General features: G+C 42.2%; 1 protein-coding gene across 2 annotated transcripts in view; it reads left to right on the top strand.

Annotated features, from left to right (window-relative positions):
- Window positions 1-22762, top strand: part of LGR4 (leucine rich repeat containing G protein-coupled receptor 4) — a 124301-nt gene that overhangs the window by 70186 nt on the left and 31353 nt on the right. For both annotated transcript variants that reach the window (XM_006111507.3, XM_075927775.1), the window contains exons 3-4: window positions 9030-9101; window positions 10996-11067. In XM_006111507.3, the coding sequence (XP_006111569.3) occupies window positions 9030-9101; window positions 10996-11067 (144 nt within the window). The remainder of the gene's footprint in view (window positions 1-9029; window positions 9102-10995; window positions 11068-22762) is intronic.

Below are 22762 nucleotides of genomic sequence, written 5' to 3'. Positions count from 1 at the left end.
AAGGTAGGGGACCCCGAGAGAGCCAGGGCAGGCCCGAACCTGGCAGTTCATAATGGAAGGTGTGTGACAGACTGCTGAAATTTGGGATGAGGCCTGAATATGACCTTACCTTTAGTAAAAGTAGTGAACGGTAGTTCAGCCATGAAGGCTGCAATTATGCCCACTCGTCTTGCAGATGTTATTGGCACTCTGAAAGCCACTTTCATGGATAAGTATTATAGTAATGTGGTGGCCAGTGGTTCAAAGGATGGCCTGGTGAATTATCAGAATAGGACAAATAAGGACTTTCTCCTTTTCGCAAGAGTCAAAGGAAGGCTAACCTCTTCTTCTGAAAGAAGGGCGAATGGAGCAAGAGCTCTATAAAAGTAAATGTAACTTACCAGAAGAGGGAGACTGAAGAACTACTTGAATGTTTAATGGCCTCTGGAATTTACTTCATTTTAAGATGCTCCTGGTCTTGATTGCCCATCTTTAGAATTTTCTGAGAGCTACATTTAGGGTACGTCTGGGATGAGGCATACCTGGGAGGTCGAAAAATGCCTTTGATGTCGACCTCTGAGCGTCCAGACTACCACGCTGAGCCGACAAACAGCTGATCAGCTCAGCGCGGCAGCCATGTAAATTTAAATGAAGCGGTGATTATTTAAATCGCCGCTTCATTTTCCTATGCCGGGTAGTCTAATCTACATGCCTCTGTCGCCAGAGGCATGTAGTCTCGACGTACCCTTACTGGGCAGTGCTTGTTTTGGGAACAAAAGAACTAATTAAAATGCACACTGATGGTAGAAAATGAAATGTTTGGTATTTTGCTGTACGATTGCAGTCAGGAAGAAAAGTCAGTCTGTGAAAAAAGACAAGAATTAAGAACGTCTTGGCTCTAGCTGCAGATGACCACCTGGCTGAAATTTCACAGCTGCTTGCGTTCATACTGTATATTTTAGGGTGTAATTTAGATGCCCCTTTTGTTCCAGTTTCATCAGCACTAAACTGCAATCGCCTCCTTTTTCGGTTTATTAGTTTGGCTTTACAAATAATAGCATGAAGAGCTTATACTAAGGCCACCAGGGTTGAGCTCTTCTAGTATGAGAAGAAGCCTGGGCTAAAAGAGGCATCCTTCTTGTCCCTGGGCGGAAAACATGTCTTGTATTGAATTTAAGTGAATGTGGCCTTTAAATTGGGGTTGCTTAAAAAGGCTGTGCTAATACTATTCTAAAGTTTCATTGAGTATTGGGTTGTTTAACTTGATGATAAAAAATGAATAATTCCTTCATTTACATAAAAATCCAGTATCCCAGAACTCAGATGGGAAGCCAGAGACAAAGAGCCTCTATAGTCAGAGCTAATACACAACATACATGTTATGGTATCTGTCTGCAGTGCATCTAGCATGATAGGGCTCTGATTCCTTACAGAAGTCCTTAGGCACTGCCAGAAAACAATTAATAAAAAAGGGCACATTATTTATTAAATATTACAATAACTAAGTGTTGCTTTCCTCACCAGTATCCTAAGCTGCAACGAGGAACTCCAGTAAGTGATAGCAGCAGGCAAAGTACTCTAACCCAGATGCATTTATACAGCAAACACTTGACAGACATACAAAAGTCAACATGCTATTACAGAAACAAGAGACACAGCTAGGATGGGAAGCATCCTAGAAAACCACAGAGAGAAATTTACTGCAGATCTTTGTGTGTGAAGATTTTCACAGGGAGAGGAGGGGACCTAATAGTCTATTCAAATACCTTGAGGCTCACCACCATCTGGGTTGAAACTAGAGTTGTCAGATGGTTGAAACAAAAATACCGAACATCCCCCCCCCGAAAAAAAAAACGTGGAAAAAAATCTGTTGAAGGAGGGAAAAGGGGGGGGGGGGAGGAGACAAAAGTAGTTGCGGGGGATGGGGGGAGAGGAGGACTCCAAGGACTTATTAAGCCAAAAAAGAAAATTAAAATAAAACATGTCCCCTTTAAGAGTGAGTGCAGGCATAGGAACAGGTGAGCGGTTGAGCACTAAGATCCATGGGAAGCACTGCTTTCCCTAGGTCTTTTGGCCAGCAGCCATTTTGTGCCAGCAGCTTTGGGGAACCTGGGGGTGTTGGGGGGCCAAGGGGAACCTCGGGGGGAGGGAGGAGGCCAGGCGCTGAGTGTTTGTACGGTTGCCAGGTGCCCGGCATTTTCGACTCCTGGCCAGGGAAAAATTCAGAGAATACCGGACTGTCAGTGTGAATATTGGACACCTGGCAACCCTAGTTGAAACACAAGAACAGAGAGAGGGCTTCCAAGGGTGTCTTGAGTCAACGTTCTTAGGAGTGACTTGGATAATAAGAGATGAAGTTATCAAAATGCCTGGTGTAGCCCTTCATATTCCTTCATCAAAGGTTTCTTTAAGGCCATTGGGACCAGCCCATGTTGCTAATTATTGTCTACTGTTTTTTAATGCTGCTATCCACTGAATTCTCGGTACGAAGCAGGCTACCTGACCTGTTAACAGCTTGATGCACACAAACTATCCTTGTCTGTCCCTGCCCTGCTCGGTAGTGGCTGGCCTGGGGACTCCACCATCAATTTTATTTCATCTTTTTCCCAGACTTCAGGGGCAGATGTTTCTCTGCTAGAGGGTCTGAGTTGGGGTGGGCAAATACCAGCTCGCAGGCTGGATCCAGTCCGCCAGGATTAGCCAAACTTGTGCCTACCCCACTGTTATATTTCCCTGTGCCTCTGCAGGGATGGGTGGTCACAGCTCCTGATGGTGTCCAAGTCCACGGTGCTTCCTACCACTCCCATTAGCTGGGAACAGTGATCTACAGCCATTGGGAGCTGCGATAGCTGGTACCTGCAGAAGTGCAGGTAAATATAGTGGCTAATCCACTGCCATTTTATTACCCACTCTGGTCCAAGTTATTCAGGTACATAATTTTACTTAAAATTCCATTTACTTCCGGCCAAGAAGTTATTGGCTAGAGAGATTTTTCTGAACAATGCAAGATACTTAATTCTCACTTCTGGTTGAGTCCCTGCCTACCCATCCTTCCTGAGCAGTAAAAGCCGATTGAATTAAGTTTGTCTTATGACATTGGCAAACAACCGAAACATGAAATGTGATATTCTGGAGATTTTGATGTAGGGAGAGCAGACCACTGTGAAAAAGAAATTCTTAAGTGCTACATAATCGTATCTTGCTAAAACAAAAGGAAAAACTAACACGGCTATCTCTATTACTATTCAAGAAAATCTTAGTTATTCTTTCATAGTGATATTCCTGAGTAAGTGCAAACCTTCCTCCACACATAATTTTTCAGCTCACAGTGGGACATGAAATAGCCAAACTCGATTTAAGAATAATTACAGAAAATGGAAGGTGAAAGCATATCTGGAGCCAGAAGTGGTGACAGCAAGAATAATCTGCAAAATGTTTACAAGGTTGTATGGGGAAGGTGGGTAATGTTACTCAGATTTTAGCAGCTGTACTGTTCCCTGCACTGCTGTTGACAGTATAAATATTTGCATTTAATCAAGATCTTTTGATAGCTGATTTTTGTTTCATCACTTTCTGTTTCATCACATAACTGCATTTTTTTCATGAGTCTTTTGCCAGAGAAATTAAGGGGATGCCAAAAAATAACTTTAGGATAGATTGTGGCTTTAGAGGGCATAAGATGTGCTACTTCACAAACCACTGTACTTCTGAGAGGCCTGGTTCTTCCTTCGGCCCCTCTGATATTAGGATGGAGGAATTTGCTACAGCCCATTTGAGGGTGTACATCTGCCCCTTTTTTCCCCACCACAGAACCTGCCCTGCTTTGTTGCCAAATCTAGCAGGGGACAATGGAATACATAGTGCCCATTTTACCTGTTCCCTGGGAGAGGACATCTGATGCACAGCCTCTGCATCCATGGCAAAGAGCTAAGGAGCCTACTGGGTAACTGTAGTTGCAGCCTCTTAATGAGAAGCTACTCCCCCCCCCCCCCCCCCCCCCCCGCCAGGCTAGTACGTGCATGATAAATGTATATTTGGCAAACTGATTAGTATAGCCTTTGCACACTTGGCCAGTTGCATCCTGTTTCCTGGAAGGCTGCCAGACTTAGGCTAAATGGAAATGTAATGGATTGCCGTTCTGTCGGTTGGTTGGTTGCAACAGGCTGAATAAACAAGAGTTGCCTTGAGGTAGACTAAGTATTCCTGTTTAAAGTCACGCAAGCCTGAGTTGTGTCTTGTTTCTAGTGCACATTACCTTGCTTCAATGACAGTGGATGGGCTTGGTGTTCAATTTTTTATTTTCTTCAAAGAAAATTTTTTGTGGCAGGTGTGTGGTCAACCCTAAAAGCAGCCCAGTTAGGTAGAGAACCTAACACTTAGAACCACAACTGCTGCTGTTCATACATTTGTGGGGAATGGTGCTTTATTTTAACAGGTTATGAATGTCAATAGTTGTCTAAGTCAATTTTGGGCTATATGTTCACTTTACATTTGTGTTGATTTAAGAGTTTCTATTTTGAGTTTAAAAAAATCAAGTTTGTATCTTATTTTAAAATAAAGAAGCTGTGTTTTGCTGAAAACCGGCAAAATACAGGTTCATAAGCACTCATTATACACTCTGCAGGGAGCCCAACATGTGTTAAACATACTAGTTCTATTAGTTCTCAGTGTAGGGTTTTTTTAAAGGAAATTATTTAAAAAGAAAGGCATGGGCACTTTTGAAAGAAAAAATTTAAATCCAAACCATTTAGGGCAGCTAGCTGGGAAGTGTAGTACTGAACTTACTTGGCTTTCATTGCCAATCAAGTTTTTCCATTGTTTGAATTCTAAAACATCAACAATCATCTTAGGCCCAGCCCTTCCTCCTCACCAAAAAATAATGAGATTTAAAAATATAGTTGTGTGCTGGATCTTGGGGAAGGAGGTTGGACTTTGGTATGAGATCCGTTAGACTATGCTTGGGTCACATCTTCTATTTTTCCATGTAACCAAGAGAGTTTTGTATGTGTTTACCTGTCTCCAGGAATTGGGGCTTTAAGAAAAACATAGTGACAGACTCACCATAAAATTACAAATGGAAGCTGTGTTGGGGCAAGGCCATCTTTTTGTTCCATGTTGGCATAGTATTTAATATAATGAAGTCCCAGCCCATGACTTAGGTTCCTAAGTGGTAGGCAAATGCTACTAAGTAGGCAACACTGTACTTGCACCTCTGTAGTTTATTGTATTAGAGAGGGTAGGAAAGAGTACATTTTTATTTTTTAATTGGAAAGTATTCTCCAGCTAGAGCCCTGTAAAGCTGCAGATATCCAGTTTATATCTGCACGTATCTGCACCTGTGGATGTCAGTGTTGATATCTGTGGCTCACTTTTGCGCATACAGATTTGGAAACAGCATATGTATCTGTGTAGGGCTCTCTATACAGCACCTAGCAAAATGGGCCCCTAGCTTTGATTGGGGCTTTTAGGTACTATTTTAGTTTAAAAAAGTAGTGTGCCTGAACGATGCATATTAAAACTCCAGGTCTGTTGAGTCCTTTGTGCACTTGAATAGTGCCATTCATTTCAGTGGGGCTTCTTTTTACATTCTTGCTTATTAAGTCTTTGGCAAATCAGGATCTACAACCACAGTTCTTCTGGTGGATTCTAACCATGATCGCCTAAACCATCTTGTCAGACCTTACACCTCCTTTGTTTTCATGCCGGCAGAGTCTGAAGTGACATCTGTGAAACAGCTTCACAAAACATAATAAATTCCCTTTTTCTTTGGCCTGATAGTACATGGAAAGTGATATCACTTGTTAAACCATTACCTTCCTGTTCACACAAGACGGTCACTGCTCCATTTGTTTATAACCCAAAATTCTGTTCTTGTCAGGTGGATTGGGAGATAATTAACACGCAGAAGATTATTTTGGTATCACTTCAATCATAGGCACATTTACGTAGGAAACCAAATTAATATCTTGGGTGATCTTTTTACACACATGGAGAGATGAACAAAACAGCAATTTTGCTACCTTTTTACCCATCTGAGGGTATGTCTACACTAGCCCCCTAGTCCGAACTAGGGTGGCTAATGTAGGCATTCAAACTTGCAAATGAAGCCCAGGAATTAAATATCCTGGGCTTCATTTGCATGTTCCCGGGCGGGCGCCATTTTTAAATCCCCTTACTTCAAACTGACTGCCCGCGGCTACACGCGACAGTCAGAAGTTAATCCGAACTAATTCCTTACTTTGGATTAACTGTTACACCTCATCGCAGGAGGAGTAACAGTTAATCTGAACTAAGGATTTAGTTCGGATTAATTTCTGACTGTCACATGTAGCTGCGGGCAGTCAGTTTGGACTACGGGACATTTAAAAATGGCGCCCGCCTGGGAACATGCAAATGAAGCCCGGGATATTTAAATCCCAGGCTTCATTTGCAAATTCGAATGCCTACATTAGTCACCCTAGTTTGAACTAGGGGGCTAGTGTAGACATACCCTATCAGAAGTAGCAAGTGCAGGGGGTGTGGGGGGAGCCAGCACATCAGGGAGCGGCACGGGGGAGGGCACATGGGAGCCATTACATGCAGGGAGACAGCTTTTAAGCCAGCTTTCCATGCGTGCTGGCTCCCACAGAGCTGCTTTCCCCTGCCTCTTCCTCCTCCCCCCCCCCCCTCCTGCTCCTGCTGCCTTCCACAGAGGCAGCAGTGTGGAGGGGCAGGCAGGAGCCAGTGCCCGGAGGGGTAGAGAGGCAGCAGCGTGTAGGATGGGAGCGGTGAGGGGAGAGTAGGTAGAAGCCAGTACATGAGGCAAGCCTACTTTTAAGCCAGCTCCCTGCAAGCACCAGCTCCCACCTGCTTCCCTGCATATAAACATGTGATTGCTTTTAAAAAATCAGTGGTTACATGTTAACAAAAATAAGCATTTGTTAACATCACTAAGGTCAGGTCAGTGGTCCTTCTAGCCCAATGTAGTGTGTCTCAGTGCCAGAAGCTTCAGAGGGAGTGAACATAATATAGCTGTTTCCAAGTGATCCATCGCCTGTTGTCCACTCCCAGCTTGTCAGTTGGAGGTTTAGGGACAGCCAGAGCATGTGACTGCATTTCTGACCATCTTGACTAACAGCTATTGATGGACCTATCCTCCATAAACTTACCTAGTTCATTTTTGAACCCAGTTATATTTTTGGCCTTTGGCATATCTCATGGCTAAGATTTCCGTAGGTTGACTGAGCATTATGTGAAGTATTTCCTTTGGTTAAGTTTTAAACCAGCTACTATTACTCAGGTTGATGTGTTTATTGTTATTACTGTCATCTCTCCTCTAGAAAAAATATGCTAGGGTTTTTCCCTTGATGCCGCATCAATTCACAGTTCAAAGATGATAAATTATAGTCTGCTATTAACTTTTTTTAAATAGAATGAGCGTTAGTAGTCAGAGACAATGATTGTTTTGTGCAAATGTTCCCATTGTATATTTCCATTATATAATCTATACGAACCTCTTCAGATCGCAATTTAGATAATACAGCAAATAAGGGAGCTAATATTTTGGCTGAAATTATTTTTTCTCATAATGTTCTCATTCTTTGGCAGTTAGAGAGTACCAGGTGTTCTGCATATTATCGTTTTTTACCTTCATACAACATCTAGTGTCACAAATATTAGTAGCTCAGCAAAGTTAGACCACACAGCAAGTACTAATCTAATCTGGAAGTTAGTAAAATGTTTGAAGAGAATTCTAGGGGAAAAAATAAGTAGCTGAGATTCTGAAATTGCTTGGGTGACTTTTTTTATGTCTTGTGTTCTGAAGAACCTTTTCCACCCTATTGTCATGATGATTAATGTTTATTAATATGTGTTGCATTATCTAGGAGAGGCTTGGCCCCACTAAAGTCAATGAAAGCTTTGTGGTTGACTTGAGTAGATCCAAGATGTTCAGAGCAAAACTTTCTCACAATCTTCCTTCTAGCAATTAGTTATTGCTGCTTTGAGTACATCGTTTCTTTAGAAGCTGCTAGCTAAATTAAAAATGTACAGATAACTGAGTGTTCTTTTCACCAAGCCTATGCTACAAGCCCCAGGAATATATTGATAGCGGCTAACACATTTTTCAAACCCAGGGTCATAAGAAGAATCCTAACTCATCCATTGGTGTGTTAATTTTAATTTGTCAGTCTCTCCTTAAATTGGTAATAAATAGGAGGCTTAAGAATCTTCTGATTTTGTTAACAGGATTATGTTCTTGGAGTGACACCGGACTTGGGCTTCTGAGAATGGGTGGCTGGGTGGGAATATAAACTGCAGATGTTAAAATGGGGATAATTGGCTAACTGTGTGTGTAACCGCTCAAAAATGTCAGCTCTTACATAGTTACAGGCACCTGCAACGAGGGTGGCAGCCAGCTTCCCCAGGAGCTGGTGTGCACCGAGAGCCAGCTTTTAAGCCAGCTCCTGGCGTGTACCAGTTCCCACCAGGACAGCAGCCAGCTACCCAGGAGCTGGTTCTTACCAGGGAGCTGGCTTTTATGTTGGCTCCATGTGCGCACTAGGTTCTGCCTGCCGCCCCACGCTGCTACCTTGCTACCTGGTACAGAGGCAGCAGCGCACAGTGGCAAACGGCTATATGGGAGCCACACCAGGAGCCACGTATAACCGTTGATAAGGAGCGTATCAGTTACCCATTTAAACAGCTACACTTTGACATCCCTAATATAAATATATTCTTATAAAGGAAAATATCAAGTTGGAAAAAATCTGCGTAAGAGCGGTCTAATTTCTGAGAGCTGTTTCTCCGTGTACTGAATTATCTGGTAATTATAGTAAAAGTAAAAGAAAGTGTATGATTAAATGGGTTAGTCACAAATGTAGGTCTAGCAAAATGATTTTTAATGCATTATGCTTCTCTAAAAATGTGTAATTGTGAATGAATGGTAGTAAATGTGAGGACCACAGATATAATATGATTCAGGTTTTGGAGAATTGATGGTTTCATCTATTAGACACTGGTAAATGTACTGTATTTTCAAAACATGAATTGTAATAATATTTTTTTTCCAGGCGATTGGCTGGCAATGACCTTTCTTTTATCCATCCGAAGGCCTTGTCTGGGTTGAAAGAACTCAAAGTGCTGTAAGTAATTACGTTTTAGAGCTTCACAGCTAGCTATGTGTGTTTTTCTTGCACCGTCAGCATGTTTACTGGTAGGCTGGACAGAAAGAGACTTTTTTGCTCAGACAGTACAGCAACATGAACATCCTTACTGCTTTGTTATTTTTGCATAATCCCTTGGGAGGGCTAACTGTGACGATGACGTGCATTCAGTAACAAAAACAGCCATCACCTTGATTAAACTGTAGTTATTACATTTTATTGGAGTACTGGTTTTGACTCCCAGATACATCTTGTGGTAGAGAAATACTAATAGTCAGGCTTAGACTCTATCTTTTTCTCCTTTCTCTCTGACTGTCCAAAACCAAGAAAAACAATGGACCCTAGAGGGTTCAGAGGAAGCCACCGAGACTTTTGTCCTCTTATCCCATCAGGTGCTCAGACATTACTGTAATGTGTTTAGTATGAGAACCTTACTAGTTTTGGGGTGCCATTATAATTCCCTCAGAAAAGAATGTAAAACAGCCACTCCGGTAACAGAAGTTGACCACTAGAAGGATTTCTAAGTGAGGCAGTAGTAATGTGCTTCTCTCCCTGTGCCCTGTTTGTCCCCACAACAGCTGCTGCTCCATAATTAAGGCTGAAACTAGCTTTCTGTTATAAGCCAGATTTGAAAGATGAAACAAAACTCTGTTGTGACATTTTAGCACTTAAAATGAGATGTATTTACACAAAGATAGGCCCAATAGAGCAGGGATTCAAAGAGTCTTAGAGAAAGCCAGTGAAGGGAAAAAGGAGGTCCTCAGAGAAGAAAGAAGAGTAAGTCGTAGGAGTAAGAGGGAAGACTGGAAAACTCATGATCTGAAATACTGCTTATGGGAAGCTCTGTAAGGTAGATGTGAGGAAGGTACTTAAAATTAGGCCATTTAAGGTATCTCAAGCTGGGTGCCCAAAATGTGTATGAATTCTTATAATATTAAAACCTAAATATGTTACCTGCTTTCTTAAGACATTAAGTGGCCCACTTCATAACAGCAAACAGATCAGCCTTTAAGATGCTGTTGATGGAAAATATTCTTTACCACTACCAATATAATGAGAACTTAAAGTGATGTAACTTAATGTAGCTCGTCACTACCTTTCTTTAGAAACCTCTTTTTAAAATCACCAATGTATATCCCACCGTATGGTACAATTTTAGAACAAAATGGAGGGGCAAAAATCAGTGCGTGTGGCTAGAGAAATGGTAAAGGATTATATGGCTTTAGAGAGCAGGCTGGATTCCTTAATATTTCAGTGCACACTGCCTATAGCAGGGGTTACCACCGTGGGGTATATGTACCCCTAGGGGGTACGAGAAGCTTGTCAAGGGGGTACGGGGAATGTTTGGTAAATAACTAGATTATCCTAATTGAAATATGCCAAAAGTAGTAGTGTTAGTGAAAAAAGTTGTGGATTCTTGAGTCTAGAATTTATTTTCTTCCATATTGAAAAGGGGGTACGGGAAGGTTTACTAAAAGCCAAGGGGGCATGGGCACCAAAAAAAGTTGGGAACCTCTGGTCTATAGGGTTGCCAGATGGTTTCAACAAAAATACCAGACACTCTTTACATTACATCTTATTTTGAAAATACCTCACATTTATGTTTTCTCATTTATATTTTCTCAATTTGTTTCCTGAACAGAGAGCTCAAATATTGGACTGTCCGGTTCAAAATCGGACATCTGGCAACCCTAACTGTCTACCATTTGGTATTTTTTTGCTGATAATTCAGTAAGATTTGTGTTATCTTGAGAATTCCAAAATGCTTTTTCTTGTGCAAAAAGTCCACTAATGAGAAACAGGGTCTCTGTCAAATAGAAACTACTTTAAAGATCATTGTGAAAAACTTTTACTAACAAAGTTTCTTCTACAGAACCCTACAGAACAATCAGCTGAAGACTGTACCTAATGAGGCCATTAGAGGATTAAGTGGTTTACAATCCTTGTAAGTTGTGTTTTGTTGTTGTTGTTTCCCTTCCCTCTCTATCTCTCTCTTCTTCCCCCACAACTCTATATACTAGGGCTGGCCAAACTGCAGCTCATGAGCTGACTGTGGCTCATGTACGGTTAAAGTACGACTTCCAGATCCCCCTGCCTCCCTCCGTTCTCTGCTACCAGACTGTTCAGGGGAGCTCAGGGCTTCCATCCAGAAGCAGGGTGGTAGGGCCCCACAGCAGGTGTCTGCCAGGACTCAAGGCTTCAGTGATAGTGGGGATGAAGCCCTGACCCAGCCGGTGCACCCTGTGAGGGTGAAGCTGCTTGATCCTCTAGCCCTACCACCTCTCTGTTCGGGAGAAGCCCGAGCCTTAGCAGACACACTCCAGCTCTAGAACTTCTGAAGATACTTGTATGTGGCTCAGAGGGTCAGGAAGTTTGGCCGTCCCTGATGGATTTCTGTCTCTCAAATTCTTTCTGCTGGACTCTGGAATACATTGAAATGCAATGATTTGGGTAAAATAATGCTTGTGGGTATCGTGTGTTAATGTGAAGTGGAGCAGAAATTTCAGCAAAGCATTGAAAGGAATTTATAATGTTATCTCTAAAAAAGAATAACTTTCATAAACCCCTCCCTAAGAGAGAACGTAGATACAATGCAAATATGGAAGTCCACATTGGATTGCCCCACATGTCCAAAGGTGTTGAAGCAAATTAAAGAATTATGCAGAACTTTGTGAGATTTTTTTGGTTGAGAAGGAGGCTTTCACCTCCCAAAGGGAGAGCTGGTTGCGGTTTTCATATAATTCATTTTAATGAAATTCATTTAAATCTTATAGGCTGCTGTGCAAACCCCTACTGTTATTTCCAGCCACCCACAAATTTTCATGAGGGTTTTTTTGTTTTTGTGTGGCTTTTGGTGGTTTGGCTCCTTTTGCATGGCATCTTAATCAGGCTTTGTTGGCCTATTGCACCCCCCTTGCACAAGGTGAGTGTTTTTCATTTTCATACAATACCTGGACTTTGCTCCCTTCTCCCTATCACCTTTGTGTTCTTAGCATGCCAAAGCTCTGGTTTCTGCACAAAGATCTCCTTCCCTCCAGCTCTGCACTGAGCCAGGTACAAGTTGTGCACAGCTGCTTCCCTGCTCCATAAGTGGGGCATCTCTGGCAATGCAGTCTGTGTGCTATGCCCCGGCCTTTTCCAGAAACCAAAATAAACTTCCCCTGACGGTGTATGGGTTGGTGATAGATCTGTGCTTTCTTTGTCCCTGTCAGTTATGGGTTCTTTTCTTGATATGTGCAAGTGAGTCACTTTAATTTTCATAGGGAGCTACGTATCTCTGGATAGAGACTACATTCCATTATGTGTTACCTGCCTGAATTTAAAGCAACTACAGGCTGGCGTCCAGAGGGGTGTCATGCTAAGAGGAAAACACTTCAAACATTAGTTCATTGTTGTAACATGCTCTTTATCCAACCAAAAGTTCTTTTTTCTTGGTATCCGTAATCTGATGGTGTATCCATTAGTAGTCTCACTGTCTAGAATCTATCCTTTTGATCTTCAGTAAATATGTTTTTGTTTTCACATACATACAGCATCTCTGATTAAACAGTCATCTGATTAAGCCTTAGATGATTAAAACCAGCGGTTGATGATTTTGATAACAACTTGTGATCAAAAAGAAAGGGAAAAACACCTCAAGGCAATAGTAGTGAATGAACAAATTAGTCCAGAATCACTCTTTGGATGATATGAAAGTTACCCTAGCAGCTGCATTGGTGACAGATGAACTGTAGGTGATGTGATTGTTAGAGAGTTTGAAGAGGAAGACATTAACAAAAAATAACCTATTTTTCTGCCCTCTTCAGATACCAAGTTGAGTGTACAGAACTATCAGAGAATGTGTGAAGCATCTGGATGTCATTGGGCATAAATATTGGAACCTCAAATGACATGTTAACACTTTTCAGACTAAACTTAAACAGTCTGGTATCACTTCAAAATCTTTAAAGTGCTATCAGACTATTGGTTGTTTTATGTTTATCCTGTACAGATTAACTCGGCTACCCCTTTGAAACTTTTCAGACTATTTTTTTCTAGAGAGAGGAATTAAAATTTTATTTGTATTTCACTCCATTCCCAAGAGGACATCTGTCCATCTGTCCCATGACAACTTGTTAAAATTGGCAGCCACCTGATATTAACACAGAAATGATATTTTAGTTTGAGACAGCTGCACTGGTATATATGTATGTGGAAAAACATGTAAGGCAGATTGTGCTTAGAATGTGCTGCTTTCATGGGTTCGTAAAGTTTCCATTAATAATAGGACAAGAGTAAATTAGGAATGAATCATGCAAACCCTCAACTCAGAGTTCACAGTGATTTCGAAGAGGGCACTTCATGCATGGAGGTTGCAGGCTTGGGCACATAGTTTCCATATCAGAAAATGTAGAAACATTGATATTACAGTAATGTGCTGCTGTATACGTAACATGATCTTTAACATAGGAATTTGTCCTAAAAAACAAAACAAAACAACAACCCTAAGGTCCCCTCAGCAGGGATGATCTCCGTATAAAACAGACAGCTCTTTGCATGATATATGCTAGAAAATTGCTGCTAACTTTTATTTATTTATATAATCTCTGTTCAAAAACTACAAGTTTAAACATCAAGTTGTTTCTTGGCAGTTCCCCCGCTTGCTGTGAATGAGGCTTGAAAGGGTATTTTTTTCTTGGTGCAGACACAAATGATCCCTTACTTAAAATTTCAGAATATATTGGTAACCATTTGGTTTGCAGTTCCTATCTGGCTATGTTAGTCTTTGTTTTACTGCACTAAGATGTAGACTGCATAGAGAGACAGTTGTCAAATTGTACGTGTTCATGATTCCTGTAAATGTACCTGGTTTGAAATGAAATAATTACAGAAGCTTTACAATTCTTAATGTTTGCATGATAGCTGTACATTAGCTAGTGTGGTTCTGAATACACAATGGCAACTCTATATTCTCTGTTGACATTGGCTTTTTTCCCAGATCTCTCTTCCTGAAGAAAGTTAGAATATAGTCATTATTTATGAAGAGGACAGTTTACCAAAATGAGGGTTTACTGCGAATAGAAACCTGCTTTTCAACACTTCAGAATACTTTATCTGGAATGATGTCTTCACACAGCAAAATGCAGTGGTATCTTTGAGCACTAGCAAGATAAAATATGCTAGTTTTTTTTCTTATCCAAATTATATCTGCTGGTGCTAAAGCAGGAGCCTGATAAAGGTGGAGTTCACTTATTGAAATTGATACTATTGCTTTTTGGTTTACTGCCAAATATTAATAGTATATGCTAATCACTTAGTGTTTGGCATCCATAGACCACACATGTGTCAAGAAGCGACCTTCTTCCCATCTGCATTTAGTAAATAGATACTGATTTTTGAGCTGTAATATATATTGTAGGGAGTCCTTGGGAAGCTCCTGTAAATAGAGCAACCCCTGGACTACTCTGACTTTCCCCCGGAAAGTCTAAAATCTAATCTTGTACTAACTCTCTCCTGGATTGGAGGGATAGACATGCTCAAACTATGTAATGAACCATAGTATGCCTCATTTATGTATGCAAAATAGAATAATTTTTTTTATCCAAAGACTTCATAATGTTTTATAAATTAGAATTACTCCTGCATTCCACACAGAAGCTATGTCTAGACTGCAGAGCTTTTCCAGGATACCGGATGTGTCCCAGAAAAGCTCTGCCATGTCCAAGGAACGCGTCTGCTTTTTCGGAACCGTTTCCAAAAAAGCAGATGTGTTCTTTCGGCATCCCTGTATTCCTCTCAGTGAAAGGAATAAGGGATGTTCCGAAAGAGGACCAAATTTCGGAAAAGCCTCTTTCGGAGGAAAAAAGTGGAAAGATACACGCAAATCACGATTCACAGTTTGTATATCTTTTTCCAACTTTTCCCAGAAGTGTAGACATAGCCAGAGAGAAATAAAGTGAAGGGCTTGGCTTAGTGGGTCAGCAGAGAATAGAAACCTAGATTTTGCTGATCTGACCCGTTCTTAAAAAAAAAAAAAAAAAAAAGAGAGAGAGAGAGAGAGAGCGAGATAGCATTGACAGATGTTAACATTTTCCTGAGGAAAATTGAACTGGTGATTTTTAATGTTGTGAGCAGAATGTTGTTGTTCTCAAATATTTTGGTATTTTGAAAGTAACATTAAGTAGAAGTTCCCGTTTCACTGTTTTGCATGAAATTGTTATGGAAGAGTTTAAGTATGGTATGTGGAGGGACAAGAAGCATTTTCAAGTTGTATTAACTGAACTGCTCTTGTATCAGAACAGTATGTCCTTCAGTTACAAGAAAAGAGCATTCTGCCTATGCAGCTCTGAGTTCCTGCAGCCTCACTCTTGCTTTCTGGTTCTACAGTTTTGCCATCCTTCCCTTAAGATCCCGACTTTCAGTTTTATAAACACTGTGGCTGAGATTCTCAGAGCTGCTAAAGAATTTGGATGCTTAGTTCCCATTAATTTTAATGGAATTTGGGTATCTAAATCTAGGGTTGCCAGGTAGACCCCACCAAAAAACCAGACACACTTGATCGTGGGCGGGGAGGGGGACGGGGACTGGCCGGAAAGGGGGGGGGGAGGAGGAGGGGCCGTGGAGCTGGACTGGAGGAAAGGGGGGGCCTGGAGGAAGGGGAGCGGGAAGCAAACCTGGTGGGGGGGAGGGTGCAACCACTGGCCACAGCCGGAGTCCTTCAGGCCATGCCCCCAGCAGGCACTATCTTTGGCAGGGATGGGGAAGGGGCTGGGAGCCACTCCCCCCGCCCAGCTTCTGCACGCAACCAGAGGCTCCCAACTGAGAGGCAGGGCCACGATTGGCGCTGGGAGCCTCTGGTTGTGTGCAAAAGCTGAGTGGGGGGAGTGGCTGGGAGTCCCAGCCCCCGCTTCTCCCTGTCTTGCCCCACCCGGCTTTTGCGTGTGACCACAGGGCTCCCAGCGCCAATCAGGGCCCAGCCTCCCAGTTGCTCTCCTGCCCCCGCCAGGTTTCCGTCTGGTGCCTAGCCGGGAATTCAGAAAATACCAGACATTGCACATGTCCGATATTTTCTGAATTTTTCTACCAGACAGTGCAAATACCAGACTGTCCGGTAGAAAACCAGACACCCGGCAACCCTATCTAAATCCATGAGTTGGGTTTGAATATCTTAGCCAGTAGCCATCAGAGTATCAGAAGCGCATTGTGCTGATGACTTTGAGTGACTGCAGCACAGAAGTTACTGTTACTGTCCTGACAATGATAGACTCCTTCTGTGGCCTGTATATATATTTATATATACACACATGTCAGTCACACACACAGATGTACCCCACATTGCTCAGGTGTGTGTGAGTAGCAAAGGGGAACCTTATTCATATAAGGTAGCCTAGCCAACAACATGCAGAGCCCTGTCCCCAGCCAGTCCATCTCAGGCTGGTATGGCTGTCCCCAGTGCTTACTCTGCAGTATCTCATCTCACCCTTCTCCCCCCCTCCCCCGCACCTAGTAGTAAGTATTAGGATTGCGTCCTCCTTCTCTGTCCCTCCCCTTCCATGCTGTGGAAAACAGCCCCATTCCCACCACGTCCCATTTTTCTGCACAACCAAACTCGGACCTTGCTTTAAGTTAGGGTAAGAGGAAGTTGCCTAACGCATTTGGTGGCCCTAGCTTATTACCATTTAGGCCAAGTTCTTGCATAGACAGATATTTAATTTCTCATATATAAAATATTATATAGTACCTGAAAGCACTACAACATGCTGTAGCTTGTAAAGGATTTTTGCTGATAGTCTCTAATGATTTTACTTATTTAGTTTATGAGAAGTATGAAAAAAAGCAAATGCATATTTGTTAAATCACTTTTTTAAAATGCCATGCTTTCCTGGCTAACTTCCTGTTAGTGACATTCAATCACCCTGACTCATGTTGGTAAGTACTTTGTTCCACGTTGTCCCAATAACTGATGGGCATAACTGTGACACAACCTGTCCCCAAAATTCTGTTTTAAAACACCTGTTTCTCTTCTCTTTGTAGTGATAGTGCTGATTTTTTTATATAGCCATCATTCATCCACAATGTACATATGTTGAATCATAAACAGAGAATTATATCTTGACTTGTCAGGTACAAGCAGCAGGAAGACTGTATAGGGAATGAAGGCTGTGAGGGAGTTGGGGGGACAGGGAATATGTTTAAATACCAATGTAATATCTGAGGAAGCACAATACATTCCTTCCTGAAGTTAATGATTTGCGGTCTCCTCGTGGCTCTTCCATATGAGTTGGTATGAAAATAAACATCTTAAATAAAAAGCTTCAATTTCAGATGATCAGTGATAGGAAACCTCATCTTGAAAATGAACAAGGGTTTGAAAATGCAGGCATATTATTATTATTATTATTATTATTATTATTATTTATTTTAACATTTTACTAGTTGTGAAACTCTTACTGTAATGATTCTGAATAAAGACCTTTGAATACAAAATTACATCATTATCTCTAAGGATAATCAAATGGATTTAAAGAATGTCAGTGAGCCCCAATAATTATTTTCAGGTAATCCGCATCATTGCATTTATGCCCCGATTCATTCCACTTCTTTCCTGTAGCTCCTGCCCCACATTTTCATGCCTCCTCCCCTGAGCATACCCCATCCCCTCTCCTCCCCCTTCCTCCGGGCCCTGGGAGGGCAGGGGAGGAGTTGGTAAGTGAGGCCACCAGCAGGTGAGAGGCATGGAGGTGCTGCTTGATGGGTCCTCAGCAGGATCCACTAATTTTTCCTCATGAGTGCTCCAGCTGTGGAGCACCTATGGAGCTGGTGCCTATGGATGCAGTCCGGGGGGGAGGGGGTATTTTTCACTGAGGATTTTAAACCCGCTCTGCCATTTCTCCACTGTTACTGAAGAGTTAAAGATGATTTGTGCATAAGTGTAAATCTGTATTAAACTATAAAGTTGTGCTGAAGGACTGTAAGCAAGATGGTGGGGAACAGAGAATATTCAGCATGTTTGTTTTTTAATCTACAAAAGAAATATTAAGTTCAGACGTGCTGAATTGGCTTTTCTACTTCTGCATTTGTTAGAAATAGTAAATGTTTGATCTTTTGAGCTGTGTGCTGAAGGAAAGAAAAGATTTTTAATATGTAGCTGTTTGAATGTAGCACTCCATAGATTTTATGGAATTGTTGATTGAGGAGAGCTTTGTTTTTCCATTCAGTGTGTATGTTCAGGAGCCACCCACTTTCCCTTGAAACTGAGTGGGTGAGTTTTTTTAGCTTCAGGAATCCCTTCAAATGTTGTACCTTGTCTACTAATTGGATTTGTTTGAGAAATTACGTTCTAAATATTTGGGTTAAGCATCAGGGAGTAAATGATTGAGGAACTGAATGCATCTATTTTTTTTTTAAGCAAAATCTACAATGTCCATGGATGAAAGTTGACTGTTCACCTCACATTTCAGCAGTAGTCATTTGGATTGGATTATAAGTAATTTTATTATTCTATTTACTGGGCATGTGGGTGAAAGATTTACACCCAACATAACCCCAACATATAGAGAGAACTTTCAGCAAATTTTAAAGGAGTCAGATGGTGTTATTCAGAGATCATAGGGATTGAAAAACATACTTGGCAAAACTCATTTATTGAGTTAAATTAGTTTGTGAAACACTTTTTGCTATTTGCTGCAACTTTCCCACTTTGAGTGGAGCAAATCCATGTATTTGTGTCCCTTGGCACTTCAGATATAGTGAGCAGCTGCTAGAGGCAGTGAGCAAATGGCACTTGTGAAGTCATTTTATGTATTTTTGAAAGTGCTTTTTCTTAACACAGTGGATTTAGTTGTTCTACATTCTGATAGAATTTCCATTGTATCCAGGCTTAACAGTACTTCACTTTGAAAATCTAAAATCTACTCCAGAGTGTTTTGATTTTCCTTGTGGTTTTTGAAGTAGCATTTGAAAGGAGCAAAGTTCATTACTGATTGCATTTGACCAAAAGTAGTTGAACACAAGTGTATACTCTATGGTGATTGCTTTCTATTAATATCAACATTTAACTTTCACTGTGAGTATAATGCTATTACATTTCCAGAACCATGTAAACTGAAGAATGGGAAAGGAGCAGTGTGATTGAAAACAACTCTCTGCAAAAGTAAACAGCAGCTCCTTGTGATTTTTTGACAGCTTAGTTTTGACACATAGCCATGATTTTTTTTCCCCGTCTTTAAAGGAAATAACACAAACAATTTGTGTGTATGGTGAGTGGCTGGGAATACATTTATCATTTCCAGTACCAAAATCGTGCTTATGAGATTTCGATCTGTTGGCCAGTCTAGCCTGATGGATTTTGCTAGGCGCGTGTGGGCCAGATCTGTTAAGGGAGATCTGAAGAAACTGTTGGCTAGCTAACCAGGGCCTGCTTTTATTACAGAGAGCCATCTGATTGATTGATTTCCCTTTCAGAGATGAGACAGAGCTTCCAAATTCCAGTTACAGGCTGGATGGATATTTGCTCAATGCTGGAAGGGGAGACTATAAAACTGGAAGAAGCTTTGAATTTAGTTTTTATCTCATACCATGCTTTTGTGCCCTCCCCTTCTTTACATTTGTCCCTTCTGTATTTCACCTCCTCCCAATCCTCCTGCTGGCATCATACCACCTGCAAACTGGTATCCTGAACCTTTCAATCAATCACTCTAATTATTAGTGCTCCCTGCTCTAACAATCATCCAGGCTTGGGAGATGAGCATCCGTCAGGACAAGGGACGGTGGGGTAGGGAAAAGAGTACAAATTAAAGAGAGTATGAAGGAAAGTAACAGGCTGAAGAAACAACACAGAGTAGATGAGGCAGGCAGTGGAAGGCTCACATGCTTCCATAAAAGAAGTCCCAAATACAGGACACTCCTGCTACAGGAAGAAATCTTAATAGGCCTATCCCAGGACATCACCATTTAGACAGATGACCAAGGGGTTTTAGCCCATTGAGCTCCTCCCTAGCTCTGGTATCTAGTGCTCCCCAGAACTAAGGATGAAATAATGATTAATTTACTAGTTGAGTAGTTGATGGAATTTCCATCGTCTACTCAACTAGTCAATAGGCACGTCTGCATTCCTCCTTTGAAATGTCATTTCAAAGCAGAAGCGCCTACATGAAGCCTGGGGTCAATGGGGGACTCAGAATCCCCCGGTAATCCTGGGCTCCATGCGGCGCTGCTGCTTTGAAATGCCACGCAGAGCCAGCTCCGTGTGGCATTTCCACGGAACCCAGGATCAGCTGGGGAGTCCGCAGCTGACCCCAGGCTCTGCATGGCATTTCAAAGCAGCAGCACCAAACGGAACCGGGGATCAGGTGGGGACTCCCCAGCTTACTCCGGGTTCCATGGAAATGCCATGAGGAGCCTGAGGTCAGCTAGGGACTCCCTAGCTGTCCTTCATTTGTGTGTCCTGTGCTTCATGTGGGACTGCGGTGGCATTTCAAAGGGGCAGCACTGCACGGAGTTTGGGGGATGGGTTCCTTGCAGTGCTGCTGTTTTGAAGTACCCTCTTCCCCTCCAACCCCGCTGCCTCTATATCATAGAAGCAGCAAGGGCCGGGACTACTAGTTGACTTGACTGTCAGATAAGCATTTGCTTATTGGATAGTCGACTAGTCCTTAACATCCTTACCCAGCACTCTCCTCTGGAGAGCATTGCTGTTGGAATGCGCTTGCTGTGTGGCCTTTCAGTGTGTGTTTACTGTATGTTATAGTAACCTGTTGTTACAGCTTTATTGGAGGAACAGCTAATTCTTGTGAGGTTGTAGTTAGGGCTTGATGTACACTACATACCTACGTCATTAAAATTGCATTTCTCAGGGATCTGAAAAATCCACCACCTAGACCCATCTGGCTATACTGAGCCAATCTCTTGCCTATTCCCCCCCTCCCACCCACACTTAGTAGACAAGTTGCGTTGGCAGGAGAGCTCTCTTGGCATCAGCTGAAAGGCATCTTCACCAGACGTGCTTCAGCAACACATCTGTATCGGTGCAGTTATGCTGATGTAAACCTGTCATGTAGACCTGCCTTTGATGGTTTATACTCGACCATTGAATGTCTCAAAAAGTCATTGTCTTATCAAGCTATCAATACTGATTTTGAGGAGCCTTTCTCTGTAGGGTTGGTTTCTAAGGCTGCAGCTGAGGAAGGTTGACTGTTTCCAAAAGGATTGTACATGCAACTTCATGGTGTTTTGCTTTACACTTTGTTGGGGTCTCCATGCTACAGAAAGCCACTACATTTGCCTCTTTATTTAGGGGTTAGCTGTGTTTGTACTAAAGGCTGTTTCTTGCTGTTTTCAGTAAAGTTGTGGCCCGTGTTTCATGTTTCTCCCAGAATTGTGTTGCACCCTCCATGAGAGCCACATCCTCAGAAGATTGGTGGAGAATTCTTATAAGCAATGTAAATGTGATGATTTGAATAATAACTTAGCTGACAGCAGCAATAATTAAAAAAAATCAAAACCATCAGCTTATGTAATGTCAACTGGCAGAACCAAACTTGGGCCTTCTGCGGCTTAGTACATAAGTCTACAGCTTGAGCTAAAAGCCAGTTGGCTCTTAGCTAAGGCTGTAGCGCTCTCGCTCTCTGTCTCTGTCTCTGTGGTTGAAGTGTCACTGCATGGGACAGTGAACCACGCTCAGCGGGTGTGTGGGTTATATTTGGTCTCCATTTTTGAGAGAGAGTAAGAAGCACCACCTCAAGAGGTAGGTGGAAGTTCTTCTCTCCATGGTTCTACAAAGCCAGTGTGGTAGCTGAAAGCTGTTAAGCTACACGTTTGGTTTATCTTTTAAACCTAGTTTTAATGTTCTGCTCTTATGAGATGTTCAGGACACCTGGGTGTTTTTCTGTCACTCCCTCACCACTTGTGAGGTTTGAGCTTATTTGAGAATGGAAGCTGACAGGCAATAAAAGTATAGATGACAGCTCAGCAAGTAAACCCTGAATTTATAGACTAAAAGTTAAAGTAGGCCTCTTGCAAGCCAATGCCTATGGGGGAAGCTGGGATTGGAGTGACTTCTAAAAGATTAAGAAGTTTAAGTATATGCTGCATGCTGTAATTTAAGTTTTATCTTTAATGCTTTAATGGGCAAAAAGGACCATCTTTATAAACCAGCAAGGAATGTTGGTCCTTCTGCTACGTAGTGTTAGTAAACCTTTCCCTATCCCACCTTCCAAACAGCGAGAGCATTGGCTATTGTCTTTAGCAAGAAAGTTATAAGGTAGTTACCAAATATTTAGAGGTAAGTGACATTCCTTCACTTTCATCCACACCTGCTCCTGGGTTCAGATGTGTCCTTTTGTGGTCAGGCTGTCGGCCATCTGGCCAGAGATAGCCGGGTTCCTGCATCTGGTGCAGAGATCCTGGAGGTTTTCCTCCTTGCTCCAAACTTCAATGAGGTCCAGGATCTCCGCACCAGACCAGGAAGACACACGCCTCTTTCAGGCCTGCGCAGGCTCCTGGGAGCTGCCTGACTGCTCCCTGGGAGTAGTGGAGGGCTGGCTGGGAGCAGCAGGCTGGCTCATTTTTTTAAAAGTTGAGGCAGAGGCAGCTGCTGGGTGGCTCAGGGCTGCCAAGGGCCTCCTGCTTGCCACAAGCCCTTTCCCCTGAGGATGCAGCTT

This window comes from Pelodiscus sinensis, chromosome 4 (genome assembly GCF_049634645.1).
Source record: "Pelodiscus sinensis isolate JC-2024 chromosome 4, ASM4963464v1, whole genome shotgun sequence".
Taxonomy (NCBI): domain Eukaryota; kingdom Metazoa; phylum Chordata; order Testudines; family Trionychidae; genus Pelodiscus; species Pelodiscus sinensis.
Note: the sequence above shows the minus strand (reverse complement) of the source record. Positions and strands in the feature narration are given on the sequence as shown.